Genomic DNA, 16,210 nt, shown 5'->3' with positions numbered 1-16,210 from the left:
TTGATGTGTTTCATTTTGCATTTCTAATGACGGCACCCAAATTTAAAGGAAAAGAAATCTAGTTTTATTCCAGAATGCTCTTCTCATTCACAACGCTGTTTCCTTCTGTCTGTTTAATTTTGTATACAGGTCCTAAAATGAAGAGAGATCAGTAAAACAGCCAACTAAAATACGGTAGAAATGACATTGTAAGGTGATTGCCCGTAAGAGGTTTACCTAAAAAGTGCATCGCACGTATCCTGTGTGTCAAGTAACCTAAGCCCCAAACTCCCCCTGCTGCTTCCCATGATTATCAACTGATTAGATGCGTGAGTGATGGATACTCTAAAACCAGCAGAGGTTCATATCTGTGGTAGTAGTCAGCCTTCTGGTAAATAATAACCTCTTTATTCCTGAGTGGTAAATACTAATTCAAATGGTCATTCTGAATTTCGTATCCTAATAATGTCCCAAGAAATAAAGCTTACAAAGCACAAATTCACTACTTTTTGGAGGGATAATTGAGCAATATTACTTATCAAATGCACTTAACTTTTAAAAAATATAATTTAACCCATAACCCCAAACTCTTTTGTCGGCAAAAAGCTCTTTTCCATCACATTAGAAAGAAAACATTCCTCCATTCACTGTGTAGTGACCGTTGCGGAGGCAGGTCAGTGCTTGTATGGAGAATTTCCAGAGGGGATCCTGCGCGGTATCTGGGTCCCTGTGGATTACGTGGCCCAGCAGAGAGAAGTTGAGCTTTCTGTGGAGATGAGATACTTCACTTCTCCATGTACGCTGGAAATTAACCTCCAATGTTGGAGAATTAGGCTCTCTGTATTTTTCAGATGCCTGTCCCTGAGGTGGATTTAATATGTTTAAGATGGCGGCCCACGTGAAAATTCCTGTCTGGATTCCTCTGTAGAAAGTGGTGTTTGATGTACGTCTACTTTATTTATGTGACGCTGTTTATGTGCATTCCAGTGATCATTAACAAAGGCCACTTGGCAGAAAACCGTGATGAAGGTGGATTTTGAAATGGCTGTATCAGCTGCAGGTTTGGCAAGACCGCAGTGGCTCTGAGTCTAGTGAAAACTGCTTCATCAGCTTGTGTTCAGCCAACCTTACGTGGAGACAAAAGGCAGTTTAGTCAACCATGCAAAAAACCAAAAGCAACAACAAAAAAAACCCTAAAGAAACACAGGACTATCACAGATTTCATTAGGGCAAATGTTTAAGATTCTATACACTAACATAGAATCCCTCACTTGTTCTATGTTATGTGTTAAGTCCTGTTTATCAAGGCACAGTTCGTGAATTAGAACTTGTATGAATTTGCTAGGCCTGTCATAGCAAATACGAAAGACGTGGTGGCTTAAACAACAGAAGTTTAGGGGTGCTGGCGGCTCAGTCAGTTAAGTGTCCGACCTCAGCTCAGGTCATGGGTCTCATGATTTGTGGGTTCAAGCCCCGCATCGGGCTCTGTGCTGACAGCTCGGAGCCTGGAGCCTGCTTCGGATTCTGTGTCTCCCTCTCTCTCTGCCCCTTCCCTGCTCATGTTCTGTCTCTCTCTTCAAAAATAAATAAACAGTAAAAAACAAACAAACAAACAAATGCCAGAAATTTATATACTCAGAGTTCTGCAGGCTAGAAGTCCAAGGTCAAAATGTTGGCAGGGTTAATTTCTTCTGGGACTTATCTTGTTGGCTTGCAGATGGCTTCTTACTGTGTCCCCACATGGTCCCCCTTCGGTGTGTGTGCATCTGTGTCCTAATCTTCTTATAAAGTCACTGGGCATATTAGATCAGGGCTCATTTATATGACCTCATTTAACTTTAATTACCTCTTTAAAGACCCTGTCTGCGTATATAGGGACATTCTGCAAGTCCTAGGGATTAGGACTTCAGCATATGAGTTTTGGGGACACAATTCAGTCAATAACACAGTTTAAGGACAGACTGTGTTTAAATGCTTCATGCATTCCTCTCCTCTTTTGCAGATTTATAGCTCCCAGTCCCTTTCTTGGTTTGTGGCTGGTTGTTTTTTTTTGTTGTTGTTGTTGTTTTTTGTCTCCAATTTGGGGACCTTGAGGACTATTTATTGAGAGATTGTGAGAACAATGCCTAGCTTCACAGCCCAAGGTCTTGATCAAGATAAGAGTTAAACGTTTCCTTCCTTGAAGGATTGTCCTGAAGTTTCTCCCCTCTGGTTCTCCTTCCATTTGGTGTCCTTTTCTTATGGTTAAGCTCTCCGTATGAAAGCTGACAAAGAGTTTAATGAAAATACAAGAACATGGTATTGAAATAATGGAAACACTAGGCTAGGACCCACCAGTTGCCCCAGCCTGGAACCTTGCCAGCTGTGGCAGTGTGGCATAGTGGTTGAGTACAGACTGCATGGGCTCAAAGCCCTGTGCTACACATTTGAGTACCTGTGAGATCTTGAGATTACACAACCTTTCTGTGGTGCCTCGGTTTTCTCATCTGTAAAGTGGCGGAAATAACGGCATGTACTTCATAAGAAGAAGTTAGTGGTAGGATTAGAAAAGCTAATGATTCTAATGAAGCATTAATAATTCTGATAAGGCCTTTAGCATTGTCCTGGGCCACAGTAAGTGCTACATTAAGCATGAGCTGTCATTAATTTTTGGTTCTGGCACATTCTCCATACCCTCCCGTGGCTCATCCAGGACTCTCACGACAGAAATGCCAGAGTTAACTGGAACAACTTCCACGGCACTTGTTTAGATATGAATGCACTGTCCAAGTGAATGTTAGGAATCTTTCATTTTTGTATCACAAAAAGGAAGTTCAGCAACCTTAGGTATGTGTGATCATTCGGGGACCAGTGCTCTGGAGGAGGTGTGGTGGCTGACTTTGGAGTCAGCCTGATTTCTACCTGAAATCTGCCTGATTTCTTATTGGAACCTACAACTCAGTAGTTGGTCTCTTACCGTCTCTATTCATCAGTTTTTAAATATGTAAAATGGAAGGGGGAGCACCTGGGTGGCTCTGTTGGTTGAGCATCTGACTTTTGATTTCTGCTCAAGTCACGATCTTGCAGTCTGTGGGTTCGAGCCCCACGTCGGGCTCCACGCTGACAGTGTGGAGCCTACCTGGGATTCTCTCTCTTTCCTTCTCTCTCTGCCTCTCTCTCAAAAAAAAAAAAATAAATAAACTTTTGAAAAAAATATATTAACTGGGAACAACAATCATTGGGAATTCAAGGAATTGTTTGGAATTAAATGAGATGACACACATAAAGCTCTTAAAATGTATGAAGTCATCCTATTAGCTCTTTCCATTTTTAAATGTGGAACTGGAAAACTGAAGGTAAATACAGTTCATTTCAGCTGTCTGTGAATTTCATTTCCTTCTATCCCTCTCAAAGGGGCTGCCCCATCACACTGTCTCACTGGGCACATCCATTTTTTAAAGTCTAGTTTAACATATTCACCAGTGGTGAAGGATCAAGGTTCCATGATCATGGAGTTCTACTCCTATGATGGAAATATTTGCAAAAGCAACTGGATAGGTAATGAGTAAAGAGGAAGATATTCTCCCTTCAATTAGTTTGGGCGTTGCTCTGAAAACCAGTAGAAGACAAATACCATATGATTTCACTCATATGTGGAATTTAAGAAACAAAACAGATGAATATATGGGGATGGGGGGGGGGGGGAGAGAAGAGAGGGAACCAAACCACAAGAGACTCTTAAGGATAGACAAACCAAGGGTTGGTGGAGGAAAGAAGGTGGGGGATGGGCTGGCTGGGTGATGGGTATTAAGGAGGATGGGTGATGGGTATTGTTATGGTGGGTGTGGTATGTAAGTGATGAATCATTGAGTTCTACTCTTGAAACCAATATGGTATTGTATGTTAACTAACTAAAGTTTAAATTTAAAAAAAAAAAAGAAAGAAAAACAGGAGGAACCTATGAAGGCAGAAATCTGTCAGGATGCTCCGGGAGAGCGCTGGATCTCTGAGAAGCTGGAAGTAGCCTGCCACCAAGCTATATAACAAACTCTGGATGTATTTCGGGACTAGTTCTAGAGGAGACAGTAAGATTTATTGGCAGGTACTTCTCAGAAGGGTTCGGTATTTCAGTAACATTAAAATATAGTAAGTCAGGGGAGCATTACATAAATAATGAAATATATGAATTATAAAATTGGGGGAAAGGGTTCTTTGCAATCACCACAAATAAAAATCATGAAGTTGTGTTCATGGGTGAGTTTTCTGGAGATGTTTACGCCAGGACAAAATAGTCTTTGCATCATTTTCATGTTTAAAGGTGGTCTTTATTGATAAAAATGGTTCTAGATTTGTCAACATAGCCTGTTCAGTTCCCGTTCCAAGCATGAATAGCAGATACACAGCTCCTCATTTTCCTCATTACTGAAACCTGAGAATATCGTTTTACGTCTACTGTGCTTTAGAAACAGTGGTTGCATTTTAAAAGGAAATAGCACATGAATACGGGTCATCAAAATATCAGACACACTTCTATCACTTGCAGACTAAGCTTGGTTGGAGGATGTTTCTTGCAGGTGAATAGAGTTACTATAATGAAATAGAATTGTCTCTCCCAGAGAATGAGTCAGTAGGTGAATGTAAAATTATATGGCTTATGGTGGGTTAACATTAGGAGCTCTTGTGTTCCTGGAATTGGTGAGGGCTAAGATGGAGAAGCTAAAAACAAAAACAAAAAACGCAGAGGCAATAAGACTCAGAATAAGCAAATTATAACTTCCTTCCCAAAGCATACACATATATATATGTACATACGCACAAATATATATACACATAAATGCTATATGTGTGTACACATTTATATGCGTATATTACATATATATTTTAAAAATAAAAAAAAAAAAAAAAAAAACAAAAAAAAAAAAAAAAAAATATTTCACTTTGGTTTACAAAAATCACCTCTAACTATCTGGGTTACAGGAAATCTGGGGCAAATAGCAGTTTACACGGAAAAAGGCATTTTTTTGTATTGTTGCTTGCAACCCTAATCTAAGTTTACTAACAGAAGAGTGAATGCTTGCTAAAGAACAAAGGGCATAATATTTTTCCTATGTTTTCCCCAATTCAGAAAACATTCGAAATTTTGTATTCAGTTCATGGGAACTGCATTTTACAGTAAGGCTGTATTTCGGGCATCACGACAAGGCAATGAGGTCTTGTTAAGTGATGAATATCTTCAGGTAAATAGAAAGTTGACGCTGAAAACTTTGGATTCCAGAGGTGATATATGATTGGCATGTTCGACTGTCTGGAGGAGAGTTACAGGAAATGGAATCAGCATCTTTTCTGAAGCTCTGGGGCATGGAATTTATGAGGCACCTTGAGAATCGATACAGGGAAAGATCCCCTAACAGAGAAAATTTCCATAAAACAAAAGAACTATCTTCAGAGCAAATGAATTTCCTGCCACTGCAGTGTTCCAAGAGAGGCTGGTTGGTGGAGACATGATTCCTTTTTAGTGCTGAATTTGGGGCTACATAGCCACAAGAGCCCCTTCCAAACCCAAGATTTACCTGGCCGGTCTCCTCGTCCGGCTAGTGGTCATCAACATCCCCCTTTTCCCTCTAGTCCTCCTCTACACTTTCTAATTTTATTTCCTTTTAAATGAATAGTTTTTAATCTTTCTGAGCAGTTTTTATGCTTACAGAAAAAAGACTGTAAAGTACAGGGTCCCATATCCCCCTCATTCCTCTGCACTGTTATTCACATCTTGCATTAGTGTAAAACATTCATTTTAGCTGATGGGCCGATGTGGATATATGGTTATTAACTAAGTCCTTAATTTACATTGTTTCACTCTTGTGTTGCACAGTCTATGGATTTTAACACATGTATAATGATATGTGTCTGCAATTACAGTAGCATACAGAGTAGCTTTGCTGCCCTAAAAATCCTCTTGGTCTCCTAGTTATCTGTCCTTGCCCCTAGCCCCTGACAACTACTCATCTTTTTACTGCCTCTGTATTTTTACCTTCTCCAAAACACCACATTTTTGGAATTATATCATATGTAGCCTTTTCAAATTGGCTCTTCCACTTAGCAACATGCATTTAAGGTTCCTCCATATCTTTTTGTAGTGTGAGAGCTTATTTCTTTTTATCACTGGAGATGTATCACCCTTTGTTTATTCACCAGTGGAAGTTTTCCATTCACTTACATAAATACCAAGGAGTGCAGTTGCTGGGTTCTATGGTAAGAATATGTTTAGTTTTGTAAGAAACTGACAAACTGCATTCCAAAGCGGCCACCATTTTGCATTTCCATCAGCAATTGATGGGACTCCCTGTTGTTCCATGTCTTGTCAGCATTCAGGATTGTTCGTGCTTTGGATTTACGTCATTCAAACGGGCACACGCTTAGTGGACTGACTTTCCCCCCCTCATATTCAGATGTGTTATTTCCAAATTACTATAAGAAATACACTTGAGGGGTGCCTTGGTGGCTCAGTCGGTTGAGCATCCAACTATTGATTTTGGCTCAGGTCGTGATCTCTTGTTGGATGGAGCCCCGATCAGGCTGTGTGCTGACAGCACAAAGCCTGCTTGGGATTCTCTCTCTCTCTTTTTCTCTGCCCCTCCCGTTTGCAAGTGAGCGTGCGTGCTCTCTCTCTCTCTCTCTCAAAAATAAATAAAGAAAGAAATATATTTAGGCTACTATTTATGAAATATAATGTCACTATTATCATCCAGAATCCAGATGGAAAGACACTAGAAACAAGAGCACAAGCACTGATTTAATATTAATACTGTTGATAATAATTATAATAATATAAATTTATTTGTGAGTCCTTTTTGAGTTTATTTGGAAAAGCAATGCCACCAGGAGAACATTCACAAGACATATTTCTGATCAATACTTCTATGCAATTACGTTATGAGACGTTGGCGATCATTGTCTAATAGTTCTTTCAAGGGAACTGTTTTTTTTTTTTTTCAACGTTTATTTATTTATTTATTTATTTTTTTTGGGACAGAGAGAGACAGAGCATGAATGGGGGAGGGGCAGAGAGAGAGGGAGACACAGAATCGGAAACAGGCTCCAGGCTCCGAGCCATCAGCCCAGAGCCTGACGCGGGGCTCGAACTCACGGACCGCGAGATCGTGACCTGGCTGAAGTCGGACGCTTAACCGACTGCGCCACCCAGGTGCCCCAAGGGAACTGTTTTTTGTAATTGCTACTGATTCTCGTTTGAGATTTTTCAGTGTCTTCGTTTCAGGTCTTTCAAGTTGCCTACGTCATCATCAAAGCTGCTAATGCCCCTCGACCCGGAAACTGGATTTTGGAGCGTTCTCTGGATGGCACCAAGTTCAGCCCCTGGCAGTACTATGCAGTCAGTGACACGGAGTGTTTGACCCGTTACAATATCACTCCAAGACGGGGGCCACCCACTTACAGGGCTGATGATGAAGTGATCTGCACCTCCTACTATTCCAGACTGGTGCCGCTTGAGCACGGAGAGGTACTGTGCCCACCGCAGTGACATGTGGTGTTTCACCAGAACACTCAAAATAGATCTTAGTTCAGGTTACAGAGATCTTTAACTCTCCAGCTGTGTTTAAGGTATTGACTGGTGTCTGCTGATGATTGATGTCGTAACCCGTACATTTCACCGTATTGATTTCGTCCTTTCCAGGAGAGCCCCTGGTCACTCAGCTGTAACTCAATAACTGTCAGAGCATCTTTCGTGACACCAGCTCAAGAACGTTTGTGGAAATATTAAGGAGAGGACTGAAATGCCTCTAAAAGATGTAGTTTCTAGTTTTCTTTGTGGAGTTCTCCTCTTTGGTGGTGTTGAGCGTCAGAGATGGCTCACAAAGTATTTCAGCTCAGTGCTCACCACACCCAGACCGTACACACTTCATTAGAGTCAGAGTGTAATAAAAAACACACCGTTCTTTAGTGGCACCTGGCTTGATGAGATAAAACTACGAAACCCCTCCTGAGCACTCTTCACAGCAGGAACTCGGCAGCAAGCCTGCCTCGTTTCAAGAGCAGAGATTAACAGAGAAACTCTCACTCTCTCACTCTCCCAGTCTGTTCCTGGCACTTAGACTTTGTTTCAGAGAAGTCATAGCCTAATGAAACATGTTAAAATACCCTCACCACCCTGAGAGAAGGGGTTCCGTTAAGTCTTCCGGCAGTCGCTGAGATGCTGGAATTCATAACGTGAAATTCATTGAAGATGTTTTGTGAGCATGGTAGTTCACAGGTAGTAATTAACGAATGCTGGATTTCTACAAGAATCTAGTTGGTTAGTTTGATTTTAGATAGTATCAGTAAAGATTACATCTTCAGGGTAAACAATCAGGGCTATATTTTTGCATGGTTAAAGTTGACATTTGTTTATTTTGATGTCTTTATATTTAGATTCATACATCGCTAATCAACGGCAGACCGAGTGCTGATGATCTCTCACCCAAGCTGTTGGAGTTTACTTCTGCACGATATATCCGCCTTCGCTTACAGCGTATCAGAACCCTCAATGCCGATCTTATGACCCTCAGCCACCGAGACCCTAAAGACCTCGATCCTATTGTTACAAGACGAGTAAGTGTATGGCAGGGCTCCTGCCCCTTGTGAAAAGTTTATTTTGTTTAAGAGAAATAGACTTTCTTTTTGGTTGGCCTTTTCCTCGCAAATTGGCGGGGTTTTTTTCCTTATTTCACTGAAGATCATGATATATGCTTTGTTTAACGTGCCACCTCTAAGCTGGGGGATGGTTCTGACCTGGTGTCCTCAAGCCCCCTCCCCCCATCCCGTAATGCCATAATTTAGCGAATGTTGTTGTATTTGTTTCTCACATTCTGCTCTGGCTCCACATGTGGTCTTCAGCAAGATGTTGTTGTTGTTTCCACTTAAAAGGAAATTTTAAAATTTGAGTTATAATTTATATTCAAGGGGAGGTACAGATTTTAAGTTACAGTAAACGTACAAGGTTTGTATGGACAAGCATTTTCAAATCCCTTGGATAAATGAGGAGTGGAATTACTGAGTTATAGGGTAGCTGTGTGTTTAGTATTAAGAAGTTGCTAAGCCTTCTGGAAAGTTGTACCATTTTGCAGACCAGCAACTTGTGAGAGTTCTGTCGCACGACACGCTGTCACAGATGTGGGTTGTCCCCATTTCCACGTCAGCCATTCTGATGTGCATATGGTGACAGTTCCTTGTGATGTTAATTTGGATTTCCCTGACCACGCATGTTGAACAGGTGCTTATTAGTATCTGATCGAATCATTTCGTCCCCTTATTAGGGAGCTTTAAAAGACCTTTATATATTTTGTATACCAGTCCTTTGTCAGATGTCTACACTGCAAATATCTTGTCTGTCTGGAGCTTGCTTGTTCACTTTCCCATGACATTTAAGAGGTTTTAATTTTGATGAAGTCAAATTTACCATTTTTAATGTTATACCTAATGCTTTCTGTGTCCTTTCTGAAAAAGTTTTTTATTCCGGGTTTGCCAAGATATTACCCTGTGTTCTGTCTAGTAGCTTTATAGTTTTAACTTTTACATCTATTGTCATTTCAAATGAATGTCTGTGTTTGGTGTGAGGTAAAGGTCAAGGCTCTTTGTTTCCCCGTCTATACATACAATTATTCCAGCACCATTTGTTGAAAATACTTTCCTCCATTAAATTGTTTTGGTGCCTTGTTGAAAATTATTTGACTTTACTATTGTCTACTTCTATATCTGCACTCCATGCTGGCTTATTGATCTATTTGTCTGTCTTTAGGCTAATAATAAACTTTCTTTCCATAGTTTTTTAAAGTAAGTCTTGAAGTCAGGTACTATAATAGCCCTAGTGAATTATTTTTTTAATATTTTTGGCTATCCTAGGTTGACTGTGTTTCCTTGTAAATTTTGGAATCAGTTTGTTCATTATTGTCAAAAGAAATCCTGCTAAGATTTTCATTGGGATTTCACTGGTTTCATAAATGAGTTTGGGAAGGATTTTGGAAGACATTTTGACAATTTTGGATCGTCTGATCCGTAAACATGTTATAACTGTCACATCTAGGTCTTCTGTAGTTCCTCTCGGCAATGTTTTATTATTTGTTTATTTGTACATCTATTATTCAATTTATTCTTAAGAATTACACATTTTTGCATGTTAGTCTTCATAGATGGCTTTCTGAATTTTATTTTCCATTTGTTCATCGCTAGTGTATAGAAATACAGTCCATTTTTGTTAATTTTCATATTAAGACATTGCTAAAATCACATATTATTTCTAGTAGTTTTTGTTTGTTTGTTTTAGATTTTTTTCCTAAGTACACAATAATATCATCTACAAATAATGAGTGTTGGGTCTTACTGTACATTCTTTACACTTTTGAGTTCTTTTTCTTGCATTATTGAACTGGCTGGCATCTCCCAAAGATGTGGAATGGAAATGGTGAGAGCAGATTGTAAGAAGAAACCACTTAATCTTTCACTGCAAGCTCTTGGTTGTTCCTGGATTCCCTTTATTAGGTTGAGGAGATTCTCTTCTACTGGCTTGCCAAGTTTTTTTAATGAATGATGTTAAATTCTGTAAAATGCTTTTGTGAATCTATTTGAAACGATCAAATGATTTTTTTCTCCTTTATTTATTAAGATGGTGATTTAAATTTACTGATTTTTGTGTGTTGAACTAACATGGCATTTTGGGGGAAAATCCTACTTGGTCATGAGTTATTATGCTTTGTGTCAAGTACTATATTCAGTTATATGGTGCTGTATTCAACGTAGCAATGTTTCTTAGGGTTTTCAGTGGTATGAGTTTTGAATATGACTGCCTGGTATGAGGTGCAGTTATAAGAATTTCTTGGTATAAGAATTTCTTTTAGACGCCTTTGGTCTTTGTTGATGAACTCATTTGAGCATTATTTGCTTAACTTGAACACAAGGATTCTTTGTACATGAAATATAATTTAAGATGTGTATCTAATTATTTTTTTAGGTTACTGATAACAACTGAGCTATTTGTTGGTGAGCCCAACATTTTCTTTTAACTGAAACAGAAGAGGCCTTAACTTTTGTTTGTCGCTTTCGTTTTCCTTAGTATTACTATTCAATCAAAGACATTTCTGTTGGCGGAATGTGTATTTGTTATGGCCATGCCAGTAGCTGCCCATGGGATGAAACTACAAAGGTGAGTTCTAGTATTTTACAGTGTAGTAAAACTTCCAAATAGAAGTTATAGCTATAATATTTGCCTTACTGTATTTTTTATTCAAGTCAGATGTCCAAAGGTGTAAAATCACACGGCAAAAAAGATTTTCAGATAATTTAACTGGTTTAATTTTTTTGCACAACTTTATTTCACTTTGTTTGGAGGATATATTTCTTTTTTGTTTGTTTGTTTTCCTACTACGTCCAGCACAAAGCAGTGTTTTTTTTTTTTCCCATCATGATGAGTGTACTCTTTATTCTCTTTCAATTATTTCACCCATCCTCTTATACCCCACCCACCTCCCCTCTGATAACCATCAGTTCGTTCTCTATAATTAAGGGTCTGATTCTTGGTTTGTCTCTCTCTTTTATTCCCTTTGCTTATTTGTTCTGTTTCTGAAATTCTACCTATAAGCGAGATCATATGGCATTTGTCTTCTTCTGGCTGTCTTCTTTCACTAAGCATTATACTCTCTAGATCTATCCATGTTGTTGCAAATAGCAAGATTTCATTTTTTATGACATAATAATATTCCATTATATATATATATATATAATATACACATATATATATATTATATATATATATATATGCAATGTGTATATATACACCATATCTTCTTTATTCATTCATCTATCAATAGACACTTGGGCTGATTTCATAGTTTGGCTTTTGTAAATAATGCTGCTATAAACACAGGGGTGCACATGTCCTTTTGAATTAGTGTTTTTGTTTTTGGGGGCTAAATACCCAGTAGTGCAATTACTGGGTCATAGGGTAGTTCTATTTTTAACTTTTCGAGGAAACTCCATACTGTTTTCCACAGTGGCTGCACCAGTTTGCACTCCCACCAACAGTGCAAGAGGGTTCCTTTTTCTCCACATCCTCACAAACACCTGTTGGGTTTTTACAAAATGTTTCTTTATTTTTGAGAGAGAGAAAGAGAGAAAGAAACAGAGCACAAGGGGCAGAGGGCCAGAGAGAGAGGGAGACACAAAATCTGAAGCAGGCTCCAGGCTCTGAGCTATCAGCACAGAACCCTACACAGGGCTCTAGCTTGTGAACCATGAGATCATGACCTGAGTTGAAGTCGGATGCTTAACCAATTGAGCCACCCGGGCGCCCCATCGCCTGTTGTTACTTGTGTTATTCATTTTAGCCATTCTGACAGGTGTGAGATGATATCTCATTGTAGTTTTGATTTGCATTTCCCTGATGATGAGTGATGTGGAGCATCTTTTCATGTGTCTGTTGGCCATCCGGATTTCTTCTTTGGAAAAATGTCTGTTCATGTTTTCTGCCCATTTTTAAATTGGATTATTTGTTTTTCGGGTGTTAGTGGTATTAGTCTTTATATATTTTGGATACTAACCCTTTATCGCATATGTCATTTGTACATATTTTCTCCCATTCAATAGGTTGCCTTTTAGTTTTGTTGTTTGTTTCCTTCACTGTGCAGAAACTTTATTTTGATTTAGTCCCAATAGTTTATTTTTGCTTTTATTTCCCTTGCCCCAGGAGACATGTCAGAGAAATTACTGCCTGTGCTCTCTTCAAGGATTTTTATGGTTCCAGGTCTCACATTTAGGTCTTTAATCTATTTTGAGTTTATAAGTATGGTGTAAGAAAGTGGTCCAGTTTTATTCTTTTGCATGTAGCTTTTCCCAACACCATTTGTTGAAGATACTGTCTTTTTCTTATTGTATATTCATTCCTCCTTTGTCAAAAATTAATTTACCAAATAACTGTGGGTTTATTTCTTGGTTTTTAAGTCTACTCCATTGATCTCTGTGTGTATTTTTCATATCAGTACCATACTGTTGTAATTACTATCACTTTACAATGTAACTTGAAATCTGGAATTGTGATAACCTCCAGTTTTGTTTTTCATTTTCAAGACTGCTTTGACTGTTTGAGGTCTTGTGTGGTTCCATACAAATTGTAGAATTATTTGTTGTAATTCTATGAAAAATTCTGTTGGTATTTTGATAGGGATTGTGTTAAATCTACCCAAATTTCTTTGGATAGTATAGACATTTTGATACTAATTGTTCTTCCAATCCATGAGCATGGAATTTCCTTCCATTATTTTGCATCATCTTGAATTTGTTTCATCAGTATTTTATAGTTTTCAGAGGACAGTTCTTTCACCTCTTTGGTTGAGCTTATTCCTAGATATTTTATTGTTTTTGGTGAAGTTGTAAATGGGATCATTTTCTTTTTTTTGATGTTTATTTACTTAGAGAGAGAGAGAGAGAGAGAGAGAGAACACATGAGTGGGGGAGGGGCAGAGAGAGAGGGAGAGAGAATCCCAAGCAGGCTCCACTCTGTCAGTGCAGAGCCCAAAGTAGGACTCAATTCCATGAACCCTGAGATTATGATTTGAGCTGAAATCAAGAGTCAGACATTCAACCTGCTGAACCACCCAGTGCCCCAGTGGGATTGTTTTCTTAATTTCCCTTTTGGCTGCTTCATTATTAGTGTATAGCAATGCAACAGATTTCTGTACATTGATTTTGTATCCTGTGACTTTAATGAACTCATTGATCAGTTCTAGTATTTTTTTGGTGGCGTTTTTAGGGCTTTCCATATACGGTATCAGGTTATCTGCAAATAGTGAGAACTTTACTTCTTCCTTTCCAATTTGGATGCCTTTTATTTATTTTATTTATCTTTTGTTTGGAAGATGTACTTCTAATTAAGTATTTGCTAGGAATTTTTTTTTTGTGGTAAAATATACTTAACATACAATTTACCATTTTAACCATTTACAAGTATACAATTCAGTGGCCTTATGAATTTTGAAGCTCTTCTCTCTATAAGACTGTCAAGCAAAAAGCCATTACAGTTATAAATTATGCTTATATTTTTTAAAAGAATGGCTTCCCTCCTCCCATTTCTCCCTCTTCCATTTTGTGATTTTTCAAGGGAAAATCAAGTTTGCCCATGTTAGCATAATACTAAGTGAATAATTTGACACCCTGTCTTCTCTTCAACAACGTATATGAAATGACTTGTTACACCCTCCCCATCCCCACTCTGTAATTCTCTGACTCTTGAATAGGATTATCCTCTTTTGAGGATGAAAACTATGAAGATCAAGATAATTATTAATAGGAACTTATAAACCCTTAACATCAGTGCATCTTACTCTGAAAACTTTGTGTTCGTGGACCCATTTTATTTTTAGCTTTGTATCCCTCCTCGCTTCTGTTTGTCACCAGGCCATGGGTGTACATTTTTCTCTAAAAATCAGATGCCGCTATGCTCTGATCTAGCCACATGTCCTCTCGTGTACCGTCATGCTACATGTTTGACGGTGGTAAGTTCTTTGTAAAATAAAGTTAAAAATATACAGGTTGATTTTCAGGTGCAGTTTTGTATTCCCTGTTTCTAGAAGCTTCAGTGTCAGTGTGAACATAACACCTGTGGAGAGAGCTGCAATAGGTGTTGTCCGGGATACCACCAGCAGCCGTGGCGGCCCGGCACCATTTCTTCCGGTAACACGTGTGAAAGTAAGTCCACTGAGGATTGGAAGAATGTCGTTGTTTTCCTTCTTTTTTTTTTATATATTTTTTTCAACGTTTATTTATTTTTGAGACAGAGAGAGACAGAGCATGAACGGGGGAGGGTCAGAGAGAGGGAGACACAGAATCTGAAACAGGCTCCAGGCTCTGAGCTGTAAGCACAGAGCCCGACGCGGGGCTCGAACTCACGGACCGTGAGATCATGACCTGAGCCGAAGTCGGACGCTTAACCGACTGAGCCACCCAGGCGCCCCTGTTTTCCTTCTTAATATGCTTTATGCTTATATGCTTAATATGCTTAATAACTTTATGATGACCTGACATTTGTAATTAGTACATAACCCCTTTCCTGAAATCTTCAAATAGTTCCCAAAGCTACATATTACCTTAATACAACTGAGTGTTAAGGCCTACGTGTATCTTTTGGGATTTGCTGTTTTATCTAAAGTTCCCCTTCCCATATATTAATTTATTCTTTATTAATTTGGGTTTAATTTTTTTAATGTTTATTTATTTTTGAGGAAGAGACAGTGTGAGTGGGGGAGGGGCAGAGAGAGAGAAGGGAACAGAGGATCTAGAGTGGGCTCTGTGCTGAGAGCAGAAAGCCCGATGTGGGACTCAAACTCGTGAACCATGAGATCATGACCTGAGCCGAAGTCAGACTCTTAACTGATGGAGCCACCCAGATGGCCCTTAATTTGGGTTTAATTTTTAAATAGGCAATTTATTCACATGGTTCCAACATCTACCAATATACACAAATATGTGGTGGAAAGTATTACTTCCACCCCATCTCCATCCTTCCCACTTAAAAAATTTTTTTTAATGTTTATTTATTCATGAGAGAGAGAGACAGACAGACAGACAGAGCATGAGCAGGGGAGGGGCAGAGAGAGAGACACACACACACACACACTCTGAGCTGTCGGCACAGAGCCTGATGCGGGCCTTGAACTCACGAGCTGTGAGATCATAACCTGGGCTGAAGTCGGACACTTAACGGACGGAGCCACCCAGGAGCCCCATCCTTCCCACTTTTTACTATTTCCTAACTTGTTCTTCCTGGAATTTTTATGCAAATAAACCCTACATCAACATATTCCTACCCCCAACCTAGTGTGGACACAGAACCTGACATGCGATGCGTGCCATTCTCCACATCGCTTTTCTATTTAACGATACATGCAATATGAAATGCTGTTCTCATTTATAAATTTTATTTTATTTTAATTCTACTGTAATTAACGTACAGTGTTATGTTAGTTTCAGGTGTACAATATAGTGATTCACAATTCTACACGTTACTCAGTGCTCATCATGATGAGTGAGCTCTTGATCCCCTTCACCTATTTCACCCGTCCCCCCCACCCACCTCCACTCTCAGAACCATCACATTGTTCGCTATCAATGCTGTTTTTAAAAACAGGAACACTGAATTCCATTAAATGGATGCAACATAATTAAAATAGCTACCTGTCCATGAATAGTTTGGGTGTTACCAGTCTTTTGTTAA

General features: G+C 39.0%; 1 protein-coding gene across 1 annotated transcript in view; it reads left to right on the top strand.

Annotated features, from left to right (window-relative positions):
- The window catches only part of LAMA1 (laminin subunit alpha 1), a 152,009-nt gene that overhangs the window by 35,119 nt on the left and 100,680 nt on the right, over positions 1–16,210 (top strand). The window contains exons 5-8 of the mRNA XM_032595339.1: positions 7,232–7,474; positions 8,383–8,562; positions 11,060–11,149; positions 14,568–14,685. Of these exons, the coding sequence (XP_032451230.1) occupies positions 7,232–7,474; positions 8,383–8,562; positions 11,060–11,149; positions 14,568–14,685 (631 nt within the window). The remainder of the gene's footprint in view (positions 1–7,231; positions 7,475–8,382; positions 8,563–11,059; positions 11,150–14,567; positions 14,686–16,210) is intronic.

Source organism: Lynx canadensis, chromosome D3 (genome assembly GCF_007474595.2).
Source record: "Lynx canadensis isolate LIC74 chromosome D3, mLynCan4.pri.v2, whole genome shotgun sequence".
NCBI classification, from domain to species: domain Eukaryota; kingdom Metazoa; phylum Chordata; class Mammalia; order Carnivora; family Felidae; genus Lynx; species Lynx canadensis.
This window is presented reverse-complemented; position numbering and strand designations above follow the sequence as displayed.